This window comes from Enhydra lutris, unplaced genomic scaffold (assembly GCF_002288905.1).
Source record: "Enhydra lutris kenyoni isolate GAN:26980312 unplaced genomic scaffold, ASM228890v2 scaffoldscaffold31, whole genome shotgun sequence".
Lineage (NCBI taxonomy): Eukaryota > Metazoa > Chordata > Mammalia > Carnivora > Mustelidae > Enhydra > Enhydra lutris.
In genome coordinates this window covers 958,876-983,973 of record NW_019154115.1, presented here as the reverse complement: position 1 = coordinate 983,973, position 25,098 = coordinate 958,876, and the positions used below count along the sequence as shown (strand labels likewise).

The 25,098-nt window shown below is 36.6% G+C and overlaps 1 protein-coding gene across 1 annotated transcript in view; it reads left to right on the top strand.

Moving 5' to 3' along the window:
* The window catches only part of LOC111153247 (S-phase cyclin A associated protein in the ER), a 491,788-nt gene that overhangs the window by 32,403 nt on the left and 434,287 nt on the right, over positions 1-25,098 (top strand). Inside the window, exon 5 of the mRNA XM_022512152.1 lies at positions 1,129-1,326. Coding sequence (XP_022367860.1) covers positions 1,129-1,326 — 198 coding nt within the window. The remainder of the gene's footprint in view (positions 1-1,128; positions 1,327-25,098) is intronic.

Sequence of the window (25,098 nt, the reverse complement as noted above, 5' to 3'; positions counted from 1 at the left end):
TAATCCTGTATAAATGGTAAGTTGTCAGAGTTATCAGGAGAGTGGACAGAATTAAGCTTTACTTCAGGACAGATGCTGGCTGAATGGGATTTTGAATTTGGTTTAATGCAAGGAGGGGATATTTGCCATTATAATAAAATTATTTATACTAGGGCTGTAAATAACTTGGAGAGCAATTGAGGCAATGGTTTTATGGATTGTTGACATTACTTTAAATTTTATTGCTTGAGTATTGAGAATTTGTGCCTGGACCATGGCTATCCTATAAAATATTTGCTAATTTTCATTTGTGAAATCTGGCAACCCTGTCTGGATGGGGGACTGTGGAGGGAGGACAAGTAACTCCATTTTAGCCTCTCTAGCGTGTATGTCCCTGTGTATACATGTGTTATGTGTGCTTCCTTTTTGGTGGTGTACATTCTATATAAATCAACGATTGGCTATAAAAGATAGATGTAGTTTAGGAATCACTTATATTGAAGGCCAAAGCCTAAAACAAAGCAGGAGGACATTAGCCTGTATTTCAGATACTCTCTACTCTGGGGCTCTCCTGTGAAAAAGAAAAACAAGCAAACAGGAATGATACACACACATACAAAACAACCCAAAGAAACCTGGGATTGTTTGTTGCTCTAATTGTAGTAGAGGGTTAGTATTTATTTATTTTTTAGCTTAAGTAGCCAAAGAGAGATAAGCAACTCTTTTGGACTTCTAGTCAGAAGCTTCAGGTTTGCATTTTGAATTTCAGTTTTTATGTAAACTACATGCTTTTTGGTGGAATGATTCTGTGGTACAGTCTGTAAAACTATAGAATGTAATCTTTATTTTCAAAGTTTGCCTGTGCAACTGAGGAAAGAGTGGGTCCTTTAGTGCTTCTTTTTTGACTAAGGGTCTGTTCACTGTTGAAGCCATGCTAATCTTCAGTGAGACATGTCTGAACTAAAAAAATGACCTTACAAACCTGCTTTTAAGATGAGAAGCTTTGTTTTGATAAATTCAGTGTGATGTAAGATAAAAAGAAGAATGTCCATTTTTAAGTATTTACTTTGAAAAATGTGTTTTATACAAAGATCAAATCCCTGGAGGCTTTTAAGAAATATTTTTTTATGTTTTGCTTTATTTCACCAGAATGCTGCGGTAGACTGTAAAATAACATCATCTACAACTGGAGATAAACACTTTGATAAAAGTCCCACTAAAACAAGGCATCCTCGGAAAATTGACCTAAGAGCTAGATACTGGGCATTTCTTTTTGACAATCTTCGTCGAGCAGTAGATGAAATCTATGAAACTTGTGAATCAGATCAGAGTGTGGTAGAATGTAAGGTAAGGTTTGCTTTGAGACTTTGTAATCCATTTAAAGCTAAATTCTCCAATTTTTATTAACCTGACCATAGCATTTAACTCAATATGTAATACTGTATTATTCAGTGTAGTCACAATGCTGTGCATTAGATCCCTAGAACTTACTCATCTTACAACTGAAAGTTTGTACCCTTTGACCAACATCTATTTTCCCCATTCCTTGCAACCACTGTTCTACCCTCCTTCTATGAGTGCTTCAGGTTTTTTTGGTTTTGATTTTTTGAGTACTCTTGCGTTTTGCGTTATCTAATTATGTAATGTTCTGTGTAAGATTTGGTAGAAAGCAAGATTTGGTACATAGTCCTGGGCAAGAAATCATAAAAGACGGATATGCACACACATAACCATGACACACAAAATTATTTTAAAGATCTCTCTTATCTGCATTGTCCAGTACTGTAGGTGGCACTAGTGAGATTTTCACATTCTTTGGTTTCATGTTTAATGTCTTTAATTGGACATTGCTTCCTTTCTGCTGAGATACTTATCACTCTTCTAATTCACTCTGGTTAGGGAAAAGTGAGATTGATGTCTAACCATAAACAATCCTGGGTGGGATTGGGATGTCGTTGTAAGGTGTATTTTCTAATTTCATATAACCTTGTGTTTGTAATAGGATATTAGATACATAGTGCATCTGTCTGTGAAAATTCACTAAAAAGCCCAGTCTTTTAGAAAATAGAAACTATATACTATATTACTTTATGCTGAATGAAATTATTTTGATAAAAACTAGAGTGATTTATCATCATAGACATATTACACAGTTAGCTTGTGTTTCTACAGTGAACAGGATTGAAAACCCTGGCATTCATTATTTAACCTATGAAATATATGAAGGGTCAAAGAAAAGTTACATGTTGAAACAGCAGCTGTGTTTCCTCTAAAATTGGAAACAGCTTAGAATAGCCTAAAAATATGGTTCATCAGATGCAGGTTTCAGAATGAACAGTAATTGAAATCCTCCAAATTTAGTTTGGTTGTCACAAGTAATATTGAAAACTAGGGTGGCAATCCTTACATCAGACAAATTAGATTTTAAACCAAAGACCAATAGGAGATGAGGAAGGACACTATTATATAATTAAAGGGTCTATCCAACAAGAAGATCTAATAGTTGTAAATATTTATGCCCCTAACATAGGAGCAGTGAATTATATAAACCAATTAATAACATAATTAAGCACATCGATAATGATACAATTATAGTAGGGGACTTTAACATACCACTTAGTGCAGTAGATAGATCATCTAAGCAGATGATCACCAAGGTAACAAGGGCTTTGAATGACACACTGGACCAGATGGACTTCACAGATACATTCAGAGCATTCCATCCTAAAGTAACAGAATACACATTCTTCTTGAGTGCACATGGAACATTGTCCAGAATAGATCACATACTACATCGCAAATCAGGTCTCAACTGGTACCAAAAGATTGGGATCATTCCCCACATATTTTCAGACCACAAAGCTTTGAAACTGGAACTCAGTCACAAGAGGAATTTTGGAAATAACTCAAATATATGGAGGCTAAAGAGCATCCTACTAAAGAATGAATGGATCAAGCAGGAAATTAAAGAAGAATTTAAAAAGTTCATGGAAACAAATGAAAATGAAAACACAACTGTTCAAAACCTTTGGGATGCAGCAAAGGTGGTCCTAAGAGGGAAGTATATTGCAATACAAGAAACAAAGAAGGTCTCAAATACACAAAATAACCTAATCCTTAAATGGAGAATGAACAGCAAATAAAGCCTAAACCCAGCAGGAGAAGAGAAATAATAAAGATTAGAGCAGAAAATAATGAAATAGAAACCAAAAGAATAGTAGAACAGATCAACAAAACTAGGAACTTGTTCTTTGAAAGAATAAACAAGATTGATAAACCCCTAGCTAGACTTATCAAAAAGAAAAGAGAAAGGACCCAAATAAATAAAATCATGAATGAAAGAGGAGAGATTGCAGCAAATACTGTAGAAATACAAACAATTACAAGAACATATTATGAGGGGTGCCTGGGTGGCTCAGTGGGTTAAACCTCTGCCTTCAGCTCAGGTCATGATCTCAGGGTCCTGGGATTGAGCCCCGCATTGGTCTCTCTGCTCGGTGGGGAGCCTGCTTTCCCCTCTCCCTCTCTTCCTGCCTCTCTGCCTACTTGTGATCTCTTTCTGTCAAATAAATGAATAAAATCTTAAAAAAAATATTATGAACAATTATATGCCAAAAAATTAGGCAATCTGGAAGAAATGGATGCATTCCTAGAAATTTATAAACTACCAAAACTGAATCAGGAAGAAATGCAACACCTGAACAGACCCATAACCACCAAGGAAATTGAAGCAATAGTCAAAAATCTCCCAATAAAGAGTCCAGAGCTGGATGGCTTCACAGGAAAATTCTACCAAACATTAAAAGAAGAATTAATACTTATTCTGAAGCTGTTTTAAAAACTAGAGATGGAAGGAAAACTTCCAGACTCATTCTGTGTGGCCAGCATTACCTTGATCCCAAAGCCAGAGAAAGACCTGACCAAAAAGAATTATAAACCAATATCCCTGATGAACATGGATGCAAAAAATTCTCACCAGGATTCTAGCCAATAGGATCCAACAGTACATTAAAAGGAGTATTCACCACGACCAACTGGGATTTATTACTGGGGTGCGAGGGTGGTTCAACATCTGCAAATCAATCAGTGTGATACACTAAATAAAAGGACAAGAACCATATGATCCTCTCAATAGATATAGAAAAAGAATTTGACAAAGTACAGCATCCTTTCTTGATTAAAACTCTTCACAATGTAGAGACAGAGGGAATATACCTCAACGTTGCAAAGGCCATATTATTAAAAGCCCACAGCAAATATCATACTCAAAGGGGAAAAACTAAGAGCTTTTCCCCTGAGGTCAAGAACCCAGCAGGGATTTCCACTATGACCACTGTTGTTCAACATAGTACTAGAAGTCCTAGCCCCAGCAATCAGACAACAAAAAGAAATAAAACACATCCAAATCAGCAAAGAAGTCGTCAAACTCTTATTCTTTGCAGATGACGTGATAATCTGTGGAAAACCTGAAAGACTCAATCCCCAAATTGCTAGAACTCATACAGGAATTCAGCAACCTGGCAGGATATAAAATAAATGCACAGAAATCAGTTGCATTCCTTTACACTAACAATGAGACACAAGAAAGAGAAGTTAAATGATCCCATTTACAATTTCACCTAAAACCATAACATGCCTAGGAATAAACCTAACCAGAGAGGCAAAGGATCTGTATTCAGGAAACTATGGAACACTCATGAAAGAAATTGAGGAAGACACAAAAAAAGGAAAAACGTGCCATGCTCATGGACAAAAGAACAAATATTGTGAAAATGTCTGTGCTACCTAGAGCAGTATATGTATTCAGTCCCTATCAAAATACTGTCAACTTTTTTTTTCCCACAGAGCTGGAACAAATAATCCTAAAAGACCCCAAGTAGCCAAAGCAATCCTGAAAAAGAAAACCAAAGCTGGTGGCATCACAATTCCAGACTTCAAGCTCTATTACAAAGCTGTAATCATCAAACTAGTATGGTACTGACACAAACACAGATGCATAGATCAATGGAACAGAATAGAGAACCCAGAAATGGACCCTCAACTCTATGATCAGCTAATCTTGGACAAATCAAGAAAGAATATCCAATGGAGAAAAGACAGTCTCTTCAACAAATGGTGTTGGGAAAATTGGACAGCCACATGCAAAAGAATGAAACTGGACCATTTCCTTACACCGTACACAAAAATAGACTCAAAAATGGAGGATGAAAGACCTAAATGTGAGAAAGGAATCCATCAGAATCCTAGAGAAGACATGCAGCAACCTCTTTGACCTTGGCCACAGCAAGTTCTTGTTAGACAAGTGTCCAAAGGCAAGGGAAAAAGGCCATGAACTATTGGGACTTCATCAAGATAAAAAGCTTTTGCACAGCAAAGGAAACAGTTGACAAAACCAAAAGATAACCAACAGAACGGGAGAAGATATTTGCAAATGACCTATCAGATAAAGGGCTCATATCCAAAAATCTGTAAAGAAGTTACTGAACTCAACACCCCCCAAAACAAATAATCCAATCAAGAAATGGGCAGAAGGCATGAACAGATGTTTCTCCAAGGAAGACATATGAATGACCAACAGACACATGAAAAATGCTCTCTACCACTTGGCATCAGGAAAATACAAATCAAAACCACAGTGAGATACCACCTCACACCAGTCAGAATAGCTAAAGTTAACAGTTCAGGAAATAACAAATGTTGGTGAGGATGGAGAGAAAGGGGAACCCTCTTATAGTGTTGGTGGGAATGCAAGCTGGTGCAGGCATCCTGGAAAACAGTATGGAGGTTTCTCAAAAAGTTGAAAATAGAGCTACCTTAATTGCACTACTGGGTATTTACCCTAAAGATATGAATGTAGTGATTCGAAGGGGTACCTGAACAACAATGTTTATAGCAGGAATATCCACAGTAGCCAAACTATGGAAAGAGCCTGGATGTCCATTGACAGATGAATGGATAAAGAAGATGGTGTGTGTGTGTGTGTGTGTGTGTACACATATACAGTATATATATATACTGTATATACATATGTATATGTATATGTATATATATATACTGTATATGTGTACACACACACACACACACACACACACACACACACAATGGAATACTACTCAGTCATCAAAAAAAAGAAATCATGGGGTGCCTGGGTGGCTTAGTCAGTTGAACATCTCCCTTTGGCTTGGGTCATGGTCCCAGGGTCCTGGGATTGAGCCCCACATCAGCAGGGAGTCTCCTTTTGCCTCTCTGCCTGCTGCTCCCCTTGCTTGTGCTTTCTCTCTCTGTGAAATAAATAAGTAAAATCTAAAAAAAATCATGCCATTTGCAACAATGTGCATGGAACTAGAGGATATTATGCTAAGTGAAATAAGTCAATCAGAGTAAGACAATTATATGATCTCAGTCCTATGTGGAATTTAAGAAATGAAACAGAAAATGAAGAAGAAAGGAAAAAATAAAGACAATACCAGGGAGGGAGACAAACCGTAGGTGACTCTTAATCATTGGAAACAAACTGAGGCTTGCTGGAGGGGAGACGGGTGGGGGGTGGAGTAACTGGGTGATGGACACATGATGGAATGAGCAATGGGTATTATATAAGACTGATGAATTGGGGCGCCTGGGTGGCTCAGTGGGTTAAAGCCTCAGCTTTTGGCTCAGGTCATGATCCCAGAGTCCTGGGATCTAGCCTTGCATTGGGCTGTCTGCTCACCAGGGAGCCTGCTTCCCTTCCTCTCTCTCTGCCTGCCTCTCTGCCTACTTGTGATCTCTGTCTGTGAAATAAATAAATAAATAAATCTTTAAAAAAAAAATAAGACTAATGAATCACTGACCTGTATCTCTGAAACTATTAGTATGTTATATGTTAATTAATTGAATTTAAATGGACAAAATCTCATTAAAAAAAAGAAAGGTATGACATGCAATAAAAAGAGAAGGATATCACATAACTGTGAAGACTGTGTCACAACAAACATATATATGTATACTCTCGTTGTTTCACACAGTCATTTAACATCTATTCACTGAGCATTTAATATGTTCCAGTTCCAGTACCAAGATTGATGACAGAAGGATACAAAACAGTGGAGCTTTAACTAGACAGAGAGCTCAGTGTCTGAAAACAGAGACAGATATAAAACTAAAAATACAGTTTTTAATTTCTTTTTTTTTTTTAAAGATTTTTTTTAAATTTATTTGACAGAGATCACAAGTAGGCAGAGAGAGAGAGGGGGAGGGAAGCAGGCTCCATGCTGAGCAGAGAGCCTGACGTGAGGCTTGATCCCAGGACCCTGGGATCATGACCTGAGCCGAAGGCAGAGGCTTTAACCCACTGAGCCACCCAGGTGCCCAGTTTTTAATTTCTATTGTAATAAGTATTTCAAAGGAGAAGAATATTATGAGCGTATACTGTAGGGGAATCTGATCTATTCTGAAACCCTGAGGAGGTGACACTTAAACTGAAAGGTTATTATTTAGATACTTCAAATACTTAGCATGCATTTTGCCTCCATCATCTGTCAGATACTCAGATATTTTGAAGTCTTTCACTACTATTGCAATTTCTTCAACATCTCTTTTAATTTCTAAGAATTTTTGTTACACATTTTGCTGTCTTATTATTACTTGTGTAAAGGATTATATGAGGTTAACTTTCATTATAAGTTTAACATTTTCTCAGTATAAAAATGACCCCATTGTCCAGTTTAATGTTTTTCTTTGTGAATTCTGTTTTGTGTGATATTAATATTATAATCTTTTTTTTGTTGTTGTTTGCTCAATTTGCCTGTTACCCTTGAGCTCAGGTATTGAAATTTGCCACAGAGAACGAGAACATGAGATTCTCCACAGGGATAGCAGGTTAAGAGTTCACCTGTTCTTTAATCGGAGTAGGATTTTTTTTACCTCACCATTGTCTAACAACCATCACCACACATAGTCAAAAGTTTTTTTTGTTTTGTTTTTATGATGAGAGCTTTTAAGAGCTACTGTCTTGGGAACTTTTAAATATGTAATATAGTATTATTAACTGTAGTCATTATGCTGTACATTAATCCCAGGACTTAATTTTTTTGTAAGAGGAAGTTTGCTCCTTTTTAAAGAAGATTTTTATTTATTCATTCATTCATTCACTAACTCATTTATTAGCGAGCGCTCACGTGCGTGAGTGAGGGAGGAATGGCAGGGGAAGGAGTTGGGGGAGGAGGAAAGAACCTCAAGCAGACTCTGTGCTGAGTGAGGGGCTCAGTCTCATGACCCTGAGATCATGACTGAAGCCAAAACCAAGAGTTGGGCGTTTAACCCACTGAGCCACTCAGGTGCCCTGGGAAGTTTGTACCTTTGGCCACTTTTACCCATTGTGCCCACTCCCACCCCATTAATAATTGTCCTTTCCTTTATCTGTATCTGTTCTTCTGAGTCTTATTCTAGATATTTCTTCTTTTTTGTGTTTCATTCATTTTAGGCTTATAATAAAATTTTGCTATCTGATTGATTAATTAATTTCTCTTATGTTTATAAGTTTTCAAAATATTTTGTGATTCAGTATTAAAGTTGTAGCGATAGATGAGTTTCATTTTAGTCTATTTAACATGACACTTAATTGATGATTTCCTGGTTGACAAATCTTTGTTTCTTATACCTAGTTCTCATATAATCAGTAGAGCATAGATTATTTTTCTTTTGGTTATTTGGGAGAACTTAATAACTGGATTGTACAATTACCATGTCATAACTATTACTGGGGTTAGTTAAACCTGACTTACCTAAGTTATGAACCTAGTTCTTAAGAGTAAGCATCATACCATTTTATACCCTACTTTATTAATTGATTAATTTGTTTTAAAAAATGTCATATTAATTTCAGGTGCACAATAGAGTGATTTAGCAGTTCCTTACATCACCTGGTGCTCATCATGACAAGTATACTCCTTAATCCTCATCACCTATATAACCCAACCCCCCATTTCCTCCCCTCTGGTGACCATCAGTTTGTTCTCTATAATTAAGAATCTGTTTCTTGGTTTCTCATTTTTTCACCATTACTCTTCTGTTTTATTTCTTAAATTCCACATATGAGTGAAATCATAGGGCATTTGTCTTTCTCTGACTTATTTCACTTAGCATTATATTCTCTAGGTCCATCTATGTCATTGCAAATGGCAAGATTTCATCCTTTTTATAGCTGAGTAGTATTCCTTTGTATGTATATACCACATCTTCTTTATCCATTCATCAACTGATGGGATGCTTGGGGGGCTTCCATATCTTGGCTGTTGTAAATAATGCTGCTATAAACATAGTATTGCCTGTATCCCATTGAAATAGTGTTTTTTAATTCTTTGGGTAAAGACCCAATGTTTGATTGCTGGATGGTAGGATAGTTCTATTTTTAACTTTTTGAGGAACCTCCATAGTGTTTTCCACAATGGCTGTACCAGTTTGCATTCCTACCAACAGAGTAAGAGGGTTCCTTTTTCTCCACATCCTTGCCAACACCTGTTGTTTCCTGTGTTGTTGATTTTAGCCATTCTGACAGGTGTGAGGTGATATTTCATTGTAGTTTTGATTTGCATTTCCCTGGTGGTAAGTGATGGTGAACATCTTGTCATGTGTGTGTTGGCCATCTGTATGTGTTCTTTGGAGAAATGTCTGTTCGTGTCTTCTGGATTTTTTGTTTTCTGGGTGTTGAGTAGTAGAGGTTCTTTATGTATTTTGGAAATTAGCCCTTTATTGGTTTTGTCATTCACCAATATCTTCTCCCATTCCCATTGCCTTTTAGTTTTATTGATTGTTTCCTTTGCTCTGCAGAAGCTTTATACTTTGATGTAGTCTCAGTAGTTTATTTTTGCTTTTGTTTCCTTTGCTTCAGGAGATCTATCTAGAAAAAAATTGCTATGGCCTGTATCAAAGAAGTTACTGCCTGTACTCTCTTCTAACATTTTTATGTTTTCAGGTCTCACGTTTAGGACTTTAATTCATTTTTTTTTTTAAGATTTTATTTATTTGTTTGACAGACATCACAAGTATGCAGAGACACAGGCAGAGAGAGAGAGAGAAGAAGCAGGCTCCCTGCTGAGCAGAGAGCCTGATGCGGGGCTTGATTTCAGGACCCTGAGACCACCACCCGAGCTGAAGGCAGAGGCTTTAACCCACTGAGCCACCCAGACGCCCCACTTTAATTAATTTTTGAATTTACTTTTGTTTATGGTATAAGAGTGTGGTCCAGTTTTCCTAACATTTGTTTGAAGAGACTGTCCTTTTCCCTTTGGACATTCTTTTCCCCTTTTTCAAAGATCAATTGACCATATAGTTGTGGGTTTATTTCTGGGTTTTCTGTTCTATTCCATTGATCAACGTGTCTGTTTTTGTGCCAGGACCATACTGTTTTGATTACTACAACTTTGTAACATAACCTGATGTCCAGAATTGTGATACCTCTAGCTTTGCGTTTTTTGTTTGTTTGTTTCTTGTTTGTTTTGTTTTGTTTTGAGAGCAAGAGAGTGCATGTGTGGTGGGGAGGGGGTGGGCCAGATTGGGAGAAAAAGAATCCCAAGCAGGCTCCACACCCAGCATGGAACTTGATGCTGGGCTTGATTTTACCACCTTGAGATCATGACCTGAGCTGAAATCAGAAGTCGGATGCTTAACCAACCCACTGAACCACCCAGGCACCTCTTTGCTTTTCTTTTTCAAGATTGCTTTGGCTATTTGGTGTCTTTTGTGGTTCTGTACAAATACTTAGAATTATTCTAGTTCTATGAAAAATGCTGTTGGTGTTTTAATAGGGATTGCATTAAATGTGTAGATTTCTTTGGCTAGTAGAGACTTTTTTTTGTTTTTTTTTTGTTTTGTTTTGTTTTGTTTTAAGATTTTATTTATTTATTTGACAGACAGAGATCACAAGTAGGCAGAGAGGCAGGCAGAGAGAGAGGGTGAAGCAGGCTCTCTGCTGAGCAGAGAGCCCAATGAGGGGCTCGATCCCAGGAAGCTGGGATCATGACAGCTGAAGGCAGAGGTTTAAACCACTGAACCACCCAGGTGCCCCTAGTAGAGACGTTTTAACGGTATTTGTTCTTCCAGCCCATGAGCATAGAATCTTCAGTTTCTTTTGTTATTGTTTTATAGTTTACAGAGTACAGGTCTTTCACCTCTTTTGTTAGATTTATTCCTAGGTATTTTGCTATTTTTGGTATAATTGTAAATGGGATTGTTTTCTTAATTTCTCTTTCTGCTGCTTCATTATTGGTGTATAGAAATACAACAGATTTCTGTACATTGACTTTGTATCCTTCAGCTTTACTGAATTCGTTTATCAGTTCAAATAGTTTTTTGGTGGAGTCTTTCAGTTTTTGTTTATATAGTGTCATGTCATGAGCAAATAGTGAAAGTTTGACCTCTTCTTACCAAAGCAGATGCCTTTTATTTTTTCTGTTGTCTGACTGTGGTGGCTAGGACTTTTCCAGGATTATGTTGAATAAATATGGTGAGAGTAGGCATCCTTGTCTTGTTCCTCACCTTAGGGAAAAAGTGCTTATTTTTTCCCCACTGAGGATGGTGTTAGCTGTGGGTTTTTCATATATGACTTTTATTGTGTTGAGGTATATTCCCTCTAACCTATTTTGTTGAGGATTTTTATCAATAATGGATGTTGTACTTTGTTAAATGCTTTTTCTGCATTTATTGAAATGTACATATGGTTCTTATCCTTTCTCTTACTGATGTGATGATGTGTCACATTGTTTGATTTGCAAATATTGAACCACCCTTACGACCTAGGAATAAATCCCACTCGATCATGGTGAATTATGTTTTTAATGTATTTTTGAATTTGGTTTGCTAGTATTTTATTGAGGACTTTTGCATCTATGTTCATCAGGAATATTGGCCTGTAGTCCTTTTTTTTAGTGGTGTTTTATCCGGTTTTGGTATCAGAGTAATGCTGGTCTTACACAATAAACTTGGAAACTTTATTTCCCTTTCTTTTTTTGGAATGGTTTGAGAATAGGTTTTAGCTCTTCTTTAAATGTTTGGTAGGATTCGCCTATATAGCCATCTGGTCTTGGACTTTTTTTTTTTTTTTTTAAGATTTTATTTATTTATTTCACAGACAGAGATCACAAGTAGGCAGAGAGGCAGGCAGAAAGAGAGGGTGGGGGGAAGCAGGCTCCCTGGTGAGCAGAGAGCCCGATGCGGGGGGCTTGATCCCAGGACCCTGGGATCATGACCTGAGCCGAAGGCAGAGGCTTTAACCAACTGAGCCACCCAGGCGCCCCATGGTCTTGGACTTCTGTTTGTGGGAAGTGTTTGTTTATTTTTCTCACTGATTTAATTTCTTTCCAGGTTATCCATCTGTTCACATTTTCTGTTTATTCCTGTTTCAGTTTCGGTAGTTTATATGTTTCTAGGAATTATCCATTTCTTATAGGTTGTCCAATTTGTTGGCATATAGTTTTTCATAATACTGTCTTAAAATTGTTTGTATTTCTATGGTGTTGGTTGTTATTTCTCCTTTTGCATTGGTGATTTTATTTATTTTAGTCCTTTCTTGTTTTTTTTTTTTTTTTTTTGTAAGCCTGGTTAGAAGTTTATTAACTTTATTGATCTTTTCAAAGAACCAGCTCCTGGTTTCACTGATCTGTTCAATTTTTTTTTTCTTAGTTTCTCTGTCATTTATTTCTACTCTAATCTTTATTATTTCCTTCCTTGTACTGGTTTTGGATTTCGTTGGTTCTTTTTCTAGCTTCTTTAGGTGTAAGTTTAGATTTTTTGGAAAAATTTCTTTCTTCTTGAGATAGGCCTGTATTGCTATAAACATGCCCTTTAGAACTGCTTTTGCTGCATCCCAGAGGTTTTGCACTGTTGTGTTTTCATTTTCACTTGTTTCCATTTAGTCTTTTATTTCTTCTTTTATTTGCTGGTTGGCCCATTCATTGTTTAGTAGCATGTTATTTAACCTTCATGTATTTGTGTTCTTTCCAGATTTTTTCTTGTGGTTGACTTCTAGTTTCTTAGTGTTGTGGTCAGAAAAGGTGCGTGTCCTGACTTCGATATTCTTGAATTTGTTGAAGCTAGTTTTGTGAGCTCTAATCTATTCTAGAGAAGGTTCCATGTGCACTTGAAAACAATATATATTCTATTTTAGGATGGACTGTTCTGAATATATCTGTTAAATCCATCTGGTCCACTTTGTCATTCAAAGCTATGTTTCATTGTTGATTTTCTGTTTAGGTGATTTGTCCATTGATGTAAGTTGGGTGTTAAACTCCTTATTATTATTGTATTGTTATCTATTAGTTCCTTTATGTTTGTTATTAACTGTTTTATGTATTTGGGTGCTCCTATGTTGGATGTATAAATATTTACAGTTATTATATCTTCTTGTTGGATTGTTCCCTTTATTATATCGTCTCTTCTTACAGTCTATGTTTTAAAGTCTTTTTTTTCCAAAATACGTATTGCTACCCTGGCTTTCTTTTGACAACCATTTGTATCATAGATGTTTCTCTGTCCCTTCACTTTTAATCTGTAGGTTTCTTTAGGTCTAAAATAAATCTCCTGTAGGCAACATATAAGTGGGTCTTGTTTTTCTATGCATTCTGCCACCCTGTGTCTTTTGATTGGAGCATTTAGCCCACTTTCATTCAAACTAAGTATTGATAGATATATATTTCTACTTTATGACTTGTTTTTATGGATGTTTCTGCAGAGTTTCTCTGATCCAGTCTTGTCTTTCTCTCTTTTATGTTTTGTTGATTTTCTTTAGTGATATGTTAGGATTTCTTCTCTTTGTTCTTTGCATATTTATTAGTGGATTTTGACATATGATTACCATTAGGTTTGTATTATGGTTTATAGTTTGTATTAAGTTGATGGTCATTTAAGTTTGAAGCCATTCTTTTCTCCTCTCCTCCCCATGTTTTAGATATGTTATTGGATTTTATATCTTCTTCTTTTCCGAGGTCCTTGGTTGATTTTTTTTACAGAAATAGTCATTTTCACTGCTTTTAAAAAATTACAGTATTTATTAACAAAGATTTTATTCATTCATTTGACACAGAGAGCGATAGAAAGTGTAAATGCACAAGCAGGGGGACCAGAAAGCAGAGAGGGAGGGAAAAACAGACTGCCTACCAAGCAGGGAGCCTGATGCAGGACTGGATCCCAGGAACCTGTGATCAGGACTTATGTGGAAGGCAGATGCTTAACTGACTGAGCCACCCAGGCACCCCTTTACTGCTTTTTTGTTTCCTAAGTTTATATTCTTATTTTTCATTTCTCCTTTCCATTCAGAGTATCCCCTTTAATATTTCTTGCAGGGCTGGTTTTAGTGGTCACGAACTCCTTTAGTTTTTGTTTGTCTGGGAAACTCCATCTTTCCTTCTATTCTGAATGATAACCTTGCTCTGGATATTCTTGGCTGTGGACTTTTCCCATTCAGCACTTTGAGTATATCATGCCACTTTCTTTTGTTGTGCAAAGTTTCTATTGAAAAACTCTTGCTAGCCTTAGGGATTTTCCCTTGTAAGTTAATGACTTCTTTTTTCATGCTGCTTTTAAGATTTTTTTCTTTATCACTGTGTTTTATAAGTTTAATTACAATATGTCTTGGTGTGGATCTGCTTTTGTTGATTTTGATGGGAGTTCCTTGTGCTTCCGGGATTTGGATATCCCATTTACTTCCCCAGATTAGGGAAATTTTCAGCTGTTATTTTTCAAATACATTTTCTGCCCCCTTTTCTCTCTCTCCTTCTGGGACTCCTATGATAATAATGTAATTATCTTTCATGGAGTCACTGAATTCCCTAAGTCTATTTGTTTTATGTAATTCTTTTTTCTTTCTTTTGTTCAGCCTGATTATTTTCCATCACTCTGTCTTCTAGGTAACTAATTTGTTCTTCTGCTTCTTTCACCCTTCTATTCATTCCATAAAGCTTGTTTCTCGTTTCACTTATTGAGCCTTTGTATCTGCTATGTTATTCCTTATCTCTCTGTTTTCCATTCTTTTCTCAAGTCTAGTGAATATCCTTATGATCATTGCTTTAAATTTTCTATTAGACACATTATTACATCTGTTTTGCTTGGGTATCTGACTGTGGCCTTGTCCTCTTGTTAAACCTGCATGCCATGCCTAGCGGCCATGTAGGTACAAAGCTGTCACATCACGACCCATCCAGCAGCAGCACCCACACACCCCTCAGCCACTATCACTTGCCAAGCCCACACATCAGGTTCACAGCCGCCATCTTGCACCCTGCCCAGTCAGCCCAGCCATTTTCGTGCATGCCACATACTCCTGGCCACAGTCTCCAGCTGCCACAATGTTTCTGGGGATCCAGCATAGCACTAGTGGTGTAACACAAATTTTGCTAACACTGCAATCCTCCTGAATTCCCCTGGGGGCATGCTTCCCCAGCTGGCCTGTCTGGGCCCCACTAATAACATGGAGAGCAGGCATAGTCCACAACAGGTAGAAAGTCAGTATAGACAACTACACTGAAAGGAAAAGTGGCTCAGACACAAGAGCAGGATGTAAGTAACACATACAGGATACTCTCCTGAAGTGCCAGGTTCTGGTGAACAAGGCGGGTGGTTTTTTTTTTTAAATTTTTTAAATTTTTTTTATTTTTTTAATTTCTTTATTTTTATTTTTATTTTTATTTTTTTTTAAGATTTTATTTATTTATTTGAGGGAGAATGAGTGAGAGAGAGCATGAGAGAGGAGAAGGTCAGAGGGAGAAGCAGACTCCCCAAGGAGCTGGGAGCCCGATGCGGGACTCGATTCCGGAAGTCCGGGATCATGACCTGAGCCAAAGGCAGTTGCTCAACCAACTGAGCCACCCAGGCGCCCTATTTTTATTTTTTAATTTTGTAACAGTATTCATTGTTTTTGCACCACACCCAGTGCTCCATGCAATACGTGCCCCCCTTTATACCCACCACCTGGCTCCCCCAACCTCCCACAAACAAGGCAGGTTTAACAAAATTTGCCCTGAGCCCTGGGCTGAGGCTACAAGTGTCTGTGAAGCCTCACCTCCTATAGGTAGCTCTGTCTTTATGCTAGAAGGTGGGGGAAAAAAATGGCACCTGCCACGTACCTTGTTTTCAAAGAAGTACCCTAACACAGTCTGAAATTGGTGTTAACAGATCAATCTCCCATTGGCGCTGGTGTTATATAAACTGCCGTTTTTATGTTGCAGCCATACGGGTTGCTGTTTAAAGAAAGCAACCCAGCTTTCTCACCCTCTGAATCAACTGACTTTCAAGCCCCAGACTTGAAATCTGACTGATTTTACAAACTCGTGGAATTCAGCCCCTTTGGTTTTTTTTTTTTTGTTTGTTTTTGTTTTTTAAAGATTTTATTTACTTATTTGAGGGAGAATGAGTGAGAGAGAGCATGAGAGAGAAGGTCAGAGGGAAAAGCAGACTCCCCAAGGAGCTGGGTGCTCGATGCGGGACTCGATCCTGGAAGTCCGGGATCATGACCTGAGCTGAAGGCAGTTGCTCAACCAACTGAGCCACCCAGGTGCCCTGTTTTGTTTTGTTTTGTTTTTAATTCATTCATTTGAGAGGGAAAGCAAGAAAGCACAAGGAAGGGGAGGGGCAAAGGGAGAGGGAGAAGCAGACTCCCCACTGAAGAAGAAGCTCAGAATCCCTTTGGTTTTTAAAGCTATAGGTTATGGAAATAAGTCTTACCCATGTGAGTTCTGTGGTGCAAGGGTCCATTTCTTTGCTCTGTGTGTGCAGCTCCCTCCCTCTCTTGGGCAGTTTCCATTTGCCTTTCTGATCTTCCTAACCTTCCAGATGCAGCTTCTTTTTCCATATTTAGCAGTGGAGTTTGTTCTTCCAGTCTTTAGATAGTTCTCACTTGGATGTAGATGATACCTAGTAGTAAATGTGGGATGGGATGAGCTCAGAGTCCTCCTGCTCTGCCATCTTCCCGAGCTCCCTCTCCATACTTTTACTTTTAAAGTATTTCTTACTGATTTCTTTATTTCTACTAATGAAACTACTGTTCTCCTAGTCACCCATATTTCCTCCTCTTGGTCAGCTCCAAAGTTCCTGTCCATTCATCTTTTGCATTTTTTTCTTTTCTAATCACAGACTTCTTCTTTCCTAGTGTCAGTATGTTACATTTTAAAACCCTTATGACTCTGTGGTGAGCTCTTGTCTTGTCCTTTTAGGTATGTCCCTTCTTGTTTCTGCCCCCCCTTTATAGTTCTTCTTACCAATGACATTAATCTTTGTAGAGAACAGTTCTGATCCTATTATTCCCTTGCTATAAAATTTTTATTGGTTCTATCTCCATAGCCTTCTGAGTCCAGAATATACTCATTGTGTTGGCTTTTAGAATCTACTGTCTGGTATTAGTTGACTCTTCCAGGCTTGTTATAATCAGTGCTAACCTGCCTGTATACTGTATCATAAAGGGTTCATAGTTTAGGAGAGCTGAATCCTCAGGGTCCAAACCCAAATTTTAGCATTTCCTTACTTAGAATGTGGGAGGCTTTGGGATTTCAACTGGGAACTGTTTACTGAAAACAGATTTAGTGTCTCTCATTTGAAAACTTGGATAATACAATATGGTGAAATAAGCTGTTCTCTGTGACTTTGTTGAATTTGATCTCAAATTCAGCCACCTTTTGCTTTTAAAGAGAGGAAACTGGGTAGGATCTTTGAAAGTGGATGTTTGTTTAAGTTGGTTTGGCACAAAAATAGTGTCTGAAGGGTGAAATTAATCTCCACTTTATGTAATTTTGTTTGAATTCATTAGGTGGATAATTATATTTTGGGGGGCTTTCTGGGTATGCCTTTCTATCCATTTCATTTTTAGACATGAATTTTGGGGCACCTGGGTGGCTCAGTTGTTAAGCGTCTGCCTTGGGCTCAGGTGACTGGGAGAACAGTAGTTCCTAGCAATCTTCATTCTTTATTTTAAACAAGAAAGGGTTTATTAACAGAATTTACAAACAGGAGCATATCTTGGGCAGCTGCAAGATTAGTAGGTCTCTAATCTCTAACCCTACCTCCTATAAGACCTGCTTTTGTACCTCTAGAGTCTCGGAGTACAGACCTATCTCAAGAGCAGACCATGAATGTTGTGCCCCAAGGGTGTACTTGAGGGTGTGGTTAAACGAAAGAAAGTGTGGGTGGGGCCACGCTTAAGAAGGCTTCAGGTCACAGAGTGGTCATCATGGCAGATTTGTCCAAGATCTTAGTCTGGTTTGCACACTCTATCCCTCAGTTCCGATTCTTATAATTTCAGGAGCCCACCTCTTCTGCAGTATTCCCTGAGCTCAGGTCATAATCTTGGGGTTGTGGGATTGAGCCCTGAATCGGACTCTGCACTTAGTGTGGAGTCTGCTTAAGACTCACTCTCCCTCTGACTCCCCTACCCTCCACTTCTACTCTCTAAAATAAATAAATAAATTTTAAAAAATGCTTCTGCTTTTGTCTTCTCTATTGTTTTAACCAGGCCTCATTCCATGGTGCCAGTAATTTGGCCAGTTTTTGATTGTGGCAACATGTTAGACTTCTAGATCCTAAGTCTCTTTCTAACCATGCTTATGGCAAAGCAAAATGGGATATGTACATATAATGGAGTATTATTCAGCCCTAAAAGAGGACCACATTATTCTTGTAAAACTAAAACTTTATTCCAGTTAAACAGTAACTCCCCATTTCTTCCTCCCCTCAGCTCCTAGCAGTCTCCATTCTACTATTGTCTCTGTTATTTTAACTGTTCTAGGTACCTTATGGCTTCAAGCCTGTGTATAGACTGCCTCATCTTGAATCCTGTTTCTTGCTATAATCCTGTCCATGAATTCTGTCAAGGTTTTACTCAATCCCTATTTCCTAGTATTCTGACCATGTCTTCCAATAGCAGGTTTCAGCTGTTCTGTCAATTTGCTCTGGTGCATATCAGACTCGGGCTTCTTGTTGGAATGACTCTTACGACAATTATGTTAGGCAGATACCTCTTTATCTTTTCATGATTCCTAAAAATTTGAATATATTGCAGTTATAAAGTAGGATAACAGAATAAAACAAGGCAAGAACACTGAAAAGGTAAACATTGAATTCGTAATGTTTACTGAATAATAAGTAAGTTTTGTTTCTTTGGTGAAAACTATTTAAAAGGAATTTTACTGGTACCCTTGGACAAATCAGAGTTTGAGCTGATGTTCTTGAGAAACAGAGCAATCTTTAGGAAACTGATTTTCTAAAAGGGCTGCATCCCAGGAAAATCCTGTCCAGTGTTCTTAGGCAGGAAGCTTCTTATTTCCTTTTCAGGAGAGGATGAGACAATCATTTGAGTGGGATCTAGGTACACTATCATGCAGTTGCCCTATACCATATCTCTTTTCCTCACTATTTAAAAATATTTAATAAAGGCAAAGTCATGTAAATGAAGTGCTGCCACTGAGCTCAGAATGACAACATGCATGGTTATAACAATATTGGAAATAACAGTAATTAGCTCTCATATGGTTTATCTCTGCAGTCCTCTTAGTTGTTTTTTTTTTTTTTTTAAGATTTTATTTATTTGAGAGAGGGAGCACAAGACTGCGCATACACGCTTGAGTGCAAATAAAAGGAGATGGAAAGTGGGAGGGAGAGAGAGAATCTCAAGCAGACTCCCTGCTGAGTTAAGAGCCCAGCATTGGACTCAGTATCACCACCCTGGGATCACGATGTGAGCCTAAACCAAGAGTTGGCTGCTTAATGGACTGAGCCACCATGCGCCCCTCTCTTAATTTTTTTATGCACTAATGTCTCAAGTGAACATTCTCTTCAGCTATTTCAGTTTATTTGGAATGATATACTTAATGATTATGGGATTGAGGTCTTTATACCAGTTTGCTATTCATTTCATTAGGTGCTAGTGAAAATATGAACTGAGTAGCATAATTTATTTATACCAATTATCCTCCAACAAAATAATGAATAAATGAAATAGAACAATTTGGAGAGTTTACAGATATAATTGTTCCTCGTGATGGACAAATAAGACAGATTTCGTGGTGATGTATTTGTGTAAAGATTCAGGTATCTTCTATGGTTTTCTTTGTTAATGAGTGTTCCCATTGAAATTTGGTCATGATCTGTTTCTTATGCAGAAGTGTTTGGTGGTTTGTGTTTTTAATAAAATTGGAAGCATCTTTAATGTGCTTTTTTGTTCCCACCACACTTCTGGGTATATGCAGTAAAAATGTAATAAATTGGTCTTATATCTAGTTTGTGGTACTCTAGTAGAAATTTACAGGGCCTCCAAAATATGATAGTATTTCTATAGTCTTTCCTTGGCAATTAGTTTATTTTTAAGATATCATCTTTCTCATTAAACCTAAACTGCAATGATCTTTCTCAGAGTATTTTTGTTTTAAAATTAAGTTAGTTGCCTCAGAAATAATTTTCTGTTATAGGGTAAAAAATTTTTTTAAATGTATACTTAATTTAATAGCTACACTAATACTGACTTTGTAATTCAGCGGTATTCACAATAGAGCATGATATTTCTTAAGAGAGTTGAGTTTTAGAAGTATCAAAGGATGAATTTATCAGGATTCTGGGAGATAGAGCAGTTTCCATAAAAGATACAGTTTTTGTTTCCTATTTATAATTAGAGAGTGTTTTCTTCTTATAAAACATCACATTTTAAAAAATCAAGAAATAGAAACAGACATAAATTTTAATTTAGTTTGTCAGAAAGAAGAATTAAAAATGTACATATGATTTGTATTAGAAACAAAAATAGAAGAACGTGAAATAGTATCATAGATCATGATATCTGAATATGATTTGAGAAATTATATAATTCAGCCCTCTATATTACCAATAGGAAACTGTAAAACTAAGTGACATATCTGACATTATGTAATGAATTAACAGTAGAGCTATAAGCTAGAACTCAAATGGACTTATCTTTCAGGCAACAACTGTTCACTGGTTATTTATTATAGCATGTACTGTTTTGGGTGCTATTCATGCGCCTGAAAAGATGTTTCAGGTCAAACACACCAGGTTATTTAAAAATCAAAGTTTTATTACAGATCACTGATAAAATTATATTAAATTTTTAAAAAGTCAAAGTTTTAAAAAATTTTATTTAAAGACTTTCTTTTAGAAAGAATTATCTGTGCTACTCCTGCTGTGGGTATTATATTGGGTTATTTATACTTTTCATTGAGGGATTCTGTTTTTTAAATTTTTTTCAATTATTTTCTACTGTTATTTTGAAATGATAGAAATTTACCAGATATTAAGTGCAAGCCAGAACATAGATCTTCTTGGATCCCAGATGAAAAGATGTACAGCAAAGGTTATCATTCTGTTATATTATTCCTCTGGGTTATGAAAAGAATTTGAGATTTGTTTGCCAAGGAGAGTCTGTTTATGTCTTTTTTTTTTTTTTAATGGGGAGGGCATTTTAAATATTTAATTAATTTATTTGACAGAGAGCGAGAAAAAGCGAGCACAAGCAGGGGTATTTATGACAGGCAGAGGGAGAAGCAGGCTCCCCACTGATCTGGGAGCCTGATGTGGGGCTCAAGCCTAGGTCCCCATGATTATGACCTGAGCCAAAGGCAGACACTTACTGACTGAGCCACCCAGGCCCCCCTGTTTATGTCTTTGAAATAAATTTTGCTCTTCCATATATGGTCACTCAATAGAGGTTAAAATTTTAGAAAAACCTTATGGTATTTTTCTCTTAGGAAGTGAGATGCATTATAACAAATAAATGGCATAGGGAAAAAAGTGTTTTTATCCCTTTCAGGTTCAGGAATAGCACTTGGATTTTTGCCCATTAGTTATTATACTTGGTAATATTTATAGCAGGAGAGGTGACTTTGGGCTGTAGGATTGTGGAACAGTTTTTGCATGTGGTATTTGTACTATCGTTGCAGGGAAAGTAGTAGATCTCATGGGATAGTAGTTATTTCTGTGTTTCCGCTAAGCTAGTTGTATGACTTTAGAAAATTCACCAAACCTTATTCAACCTTTGTATTTGTAAATGATGAGTTTGGTCTACAATGAAGGCTGTGGACCTTCAGCCTGAATGTAAGCTTTTAGTTTGGTACTGGGAAAATATTCTGGTAAAAGAAATGCCTTAAGCAGATGTTTAGGTAACCATGCAGGCTTCAGTGGGGAATTTGATTGACTATGTTACTTTGAGCTTTGTAACAAAATATTTTTTAGCATCTTTGTTTATTTATTCTTAGCTGCAGTAGGTCTTTGAGTTTTCTCAGTGGGAAATACCTTAAGAGAAAAGTGTCTCATCAGGCCAACTTGCAAATAAGTTGAGATAAAAATTAGGTACTGCAGTAAGATATTTGTATTATTACCCAGACAACTGCAAATTTTATTTATCCACAAAGATCCTGGTAAAGATTGAATTATAGGAGAATGGTTCTATTAGCAGATTTTCATATATAGGTTTTCATTTATTGAATATGTTTTGTATTTCTTTTTAACCAAGCTGCTTATACTGAAAATTAAGGGGAGGTATTTGAAAGAGATGAATGATTGAAAGTTGAAGATGACCGTGAATGATACTATTAGTTCTGAAAGTGGTTTACTTGCCATTTTCCTTTCAGCTGATTTCCTTTTTGAACTATTTATTCTATTAGTAGCTTTTAAAAAATTAAGTAAGTTTTTCTTAAAAAATAATGCCTTTTAAAACTTTTCACTTTTGGTAAAGCTCTTTCATAGAAGGTCCCTTTATCACTGACTTCTCATGTGATGCATGTTTCCATCCCTTCATCCCTACAGGGGTACACCACTGTGCTCATTCCTGTAGCTGAATCGGAGGGCTGTGTTGGTGCCCTGAGCCCAAGGGCCTGTTCACTAGTATTGTGTGTCAGGAGGACAAAGGGATGGCGCCAACCATCCTGCTCTGTGCGCCAGTAACTAGAATTAATTACAAACCAATCGAATCCGTTGCAGCCAATTGGTAAACTAATTGGTAACTTTAGCTGTATATCTGTATGTAGTTATCTGAATGCCTATAACATTACTTTCTGAGCCACTTTTGTTCTGTTTCATCCTGCTTGACAAAATGGCCTTCATAGCTGTAGGGAGAAAGATGTGCATCAGTGACTAAGAGGGTGCTCCAACTGCTTGTCTTGTTTGTATTCCCTTGTTCATAAAACATGACTCGGATTACAGTTGCATGGTACCACTCTGATCATTTCTGATAACATTGTGCTCAACATTCCTTAAAATAGGTTGTTTAAGCCACCAAATGTACTTTCTCTGTGCCAACTAGGATCAGAAGTATAGCTACTTCTATTCTTGATCGCTAGAGGGTTTTTCTTCCTTCTCTTTTTCTTTGTCCTTTCCTTTTTTTTTTTTAGCAAAAATGGAAAGCAAAAAAATTCTGAAATAAATTATTCTGAATAATATCTTCCTGTGCCTAATGTAGGTGATTTAAGTTGAATTTAATTGAATTTGTATTATATTTGTAGAATCGAGAAGCGAAGCCAAGTAAATTTTTTAATTTTTCCTTTTCTTGATTGTAGAAGACTTTTTATTACTAGTGATTTGGCACGAAGGATTACCTTTGAAAGGAAATAAACAATACTTCTTTGTTCAGAAGAGTATTTTAAGTTAGAATGTAACTTTTATGACTAAAGTGAAGTTGGTACTATATTTCATTTGTGACTAATTTGGCATACATTTATTATTAGTTTTGGGTCTGATTTCTGAAGTGTATCTATAATTTAAAAAACATTTATAAGTGAGAAGTGTTTTTGAGATTTTGAGTTCCACTGAAACTAGAAGGTGTGTAAGACCTAGTTATGGAAAAATGATTATTTATTAACCAAATAATCATTTTTATAGTTGGTTGGTATTTTTTGATGATTATCTTGGGAGTATGGAAAGTTGTCTTTTATAGTAAAATGAGACCGCATGTCTCTCTGGTAAGGTGAGAATGGTATGAAATTGATAAAGTAAATACACTTTAAAGTTCTTTGTCTTATACATTTAAATGACAGCTTTAGCCAGTTAACTACTATCTGCACACATGTTTACATTTGAGATAAGTTCTTTCTGAGCAATGAAATAGATCTCAGTGGTCTATGCTTTTACAATCTTTTTTAATATAAATTTTCATTGCCATTCATATGCAAGACTGGTGCCCAGAAAAAAAACATCTTTTCCTGATGTGTAGAAAGTAGTGTCACAGTAATGTAACTTGGATTATCTAAAGAAGAAAATTAGATTTCCCTGCTGTAACAGTCACTGACGTTTGCCCTTGCTGCTTATGTTCAATATTGTACTTGAGGTTCTAACCAGGGAAATTAGACAAGAAAAAGAAATAGGAAGCATCCAGATGGAAAAGAAGAAGTAAAACTATATTTGCAGATAACATTTCGACATCTAGAAAACCCTAAAGAATCTATGAACATATATAAACTATTAGAACGAATAAACTCAGCAAGGTTGCAAAGTACAAAATCAATAGACAAAAATCAGTTGTGTTTCCATATGTCAGTAATGGACAATCAAAAAATGAAGTTAAGAAAGCAGTCCAATTATAGTTGCATCGGAAAGAAAAAAAAATTAAGGAGTAAATTTAACAAAAGAAGTTCAAGACTTGCACATAAAAACTACAAAATATCATTAGAAGAAATTAAAGAAGACCTTAATAAAGAGGAAGTCATCTGAACTTACGGATTGGAAGAGTTAAGATGGCAATACTCTAAAAGCCATATACAAAAAACCCACAACAAATATCATTCTTAATGGGGAAAAACTGAGCATTTCTTCTAAGGTCAGGAACATGACAGGGGTGTTCACTATCACCACTGCTATTTAACATAGTACTAGAAGTCTTAGCCTCAGCAATCAGACAACAAAAAAAATAAAAGAGATCCAAATTGGCAAAGAAGAAGTCAAACTCTCTCACTTGTTGTAGATGACATGATACTCTGTGGAAAACTCAAAAGACTTAACCCCCAAATTTCTAGAACTCATACAGGAATTCAGCTAAGTGGCAGGATATAAAATCAATGCAGAGAAATTTCTTTATACTAACAATGAGACAGAAGAAAGAGAAATCAGGAGTCGATCCCATTTATAATTGCACCCAAAACCATAACATACCTAGGAATA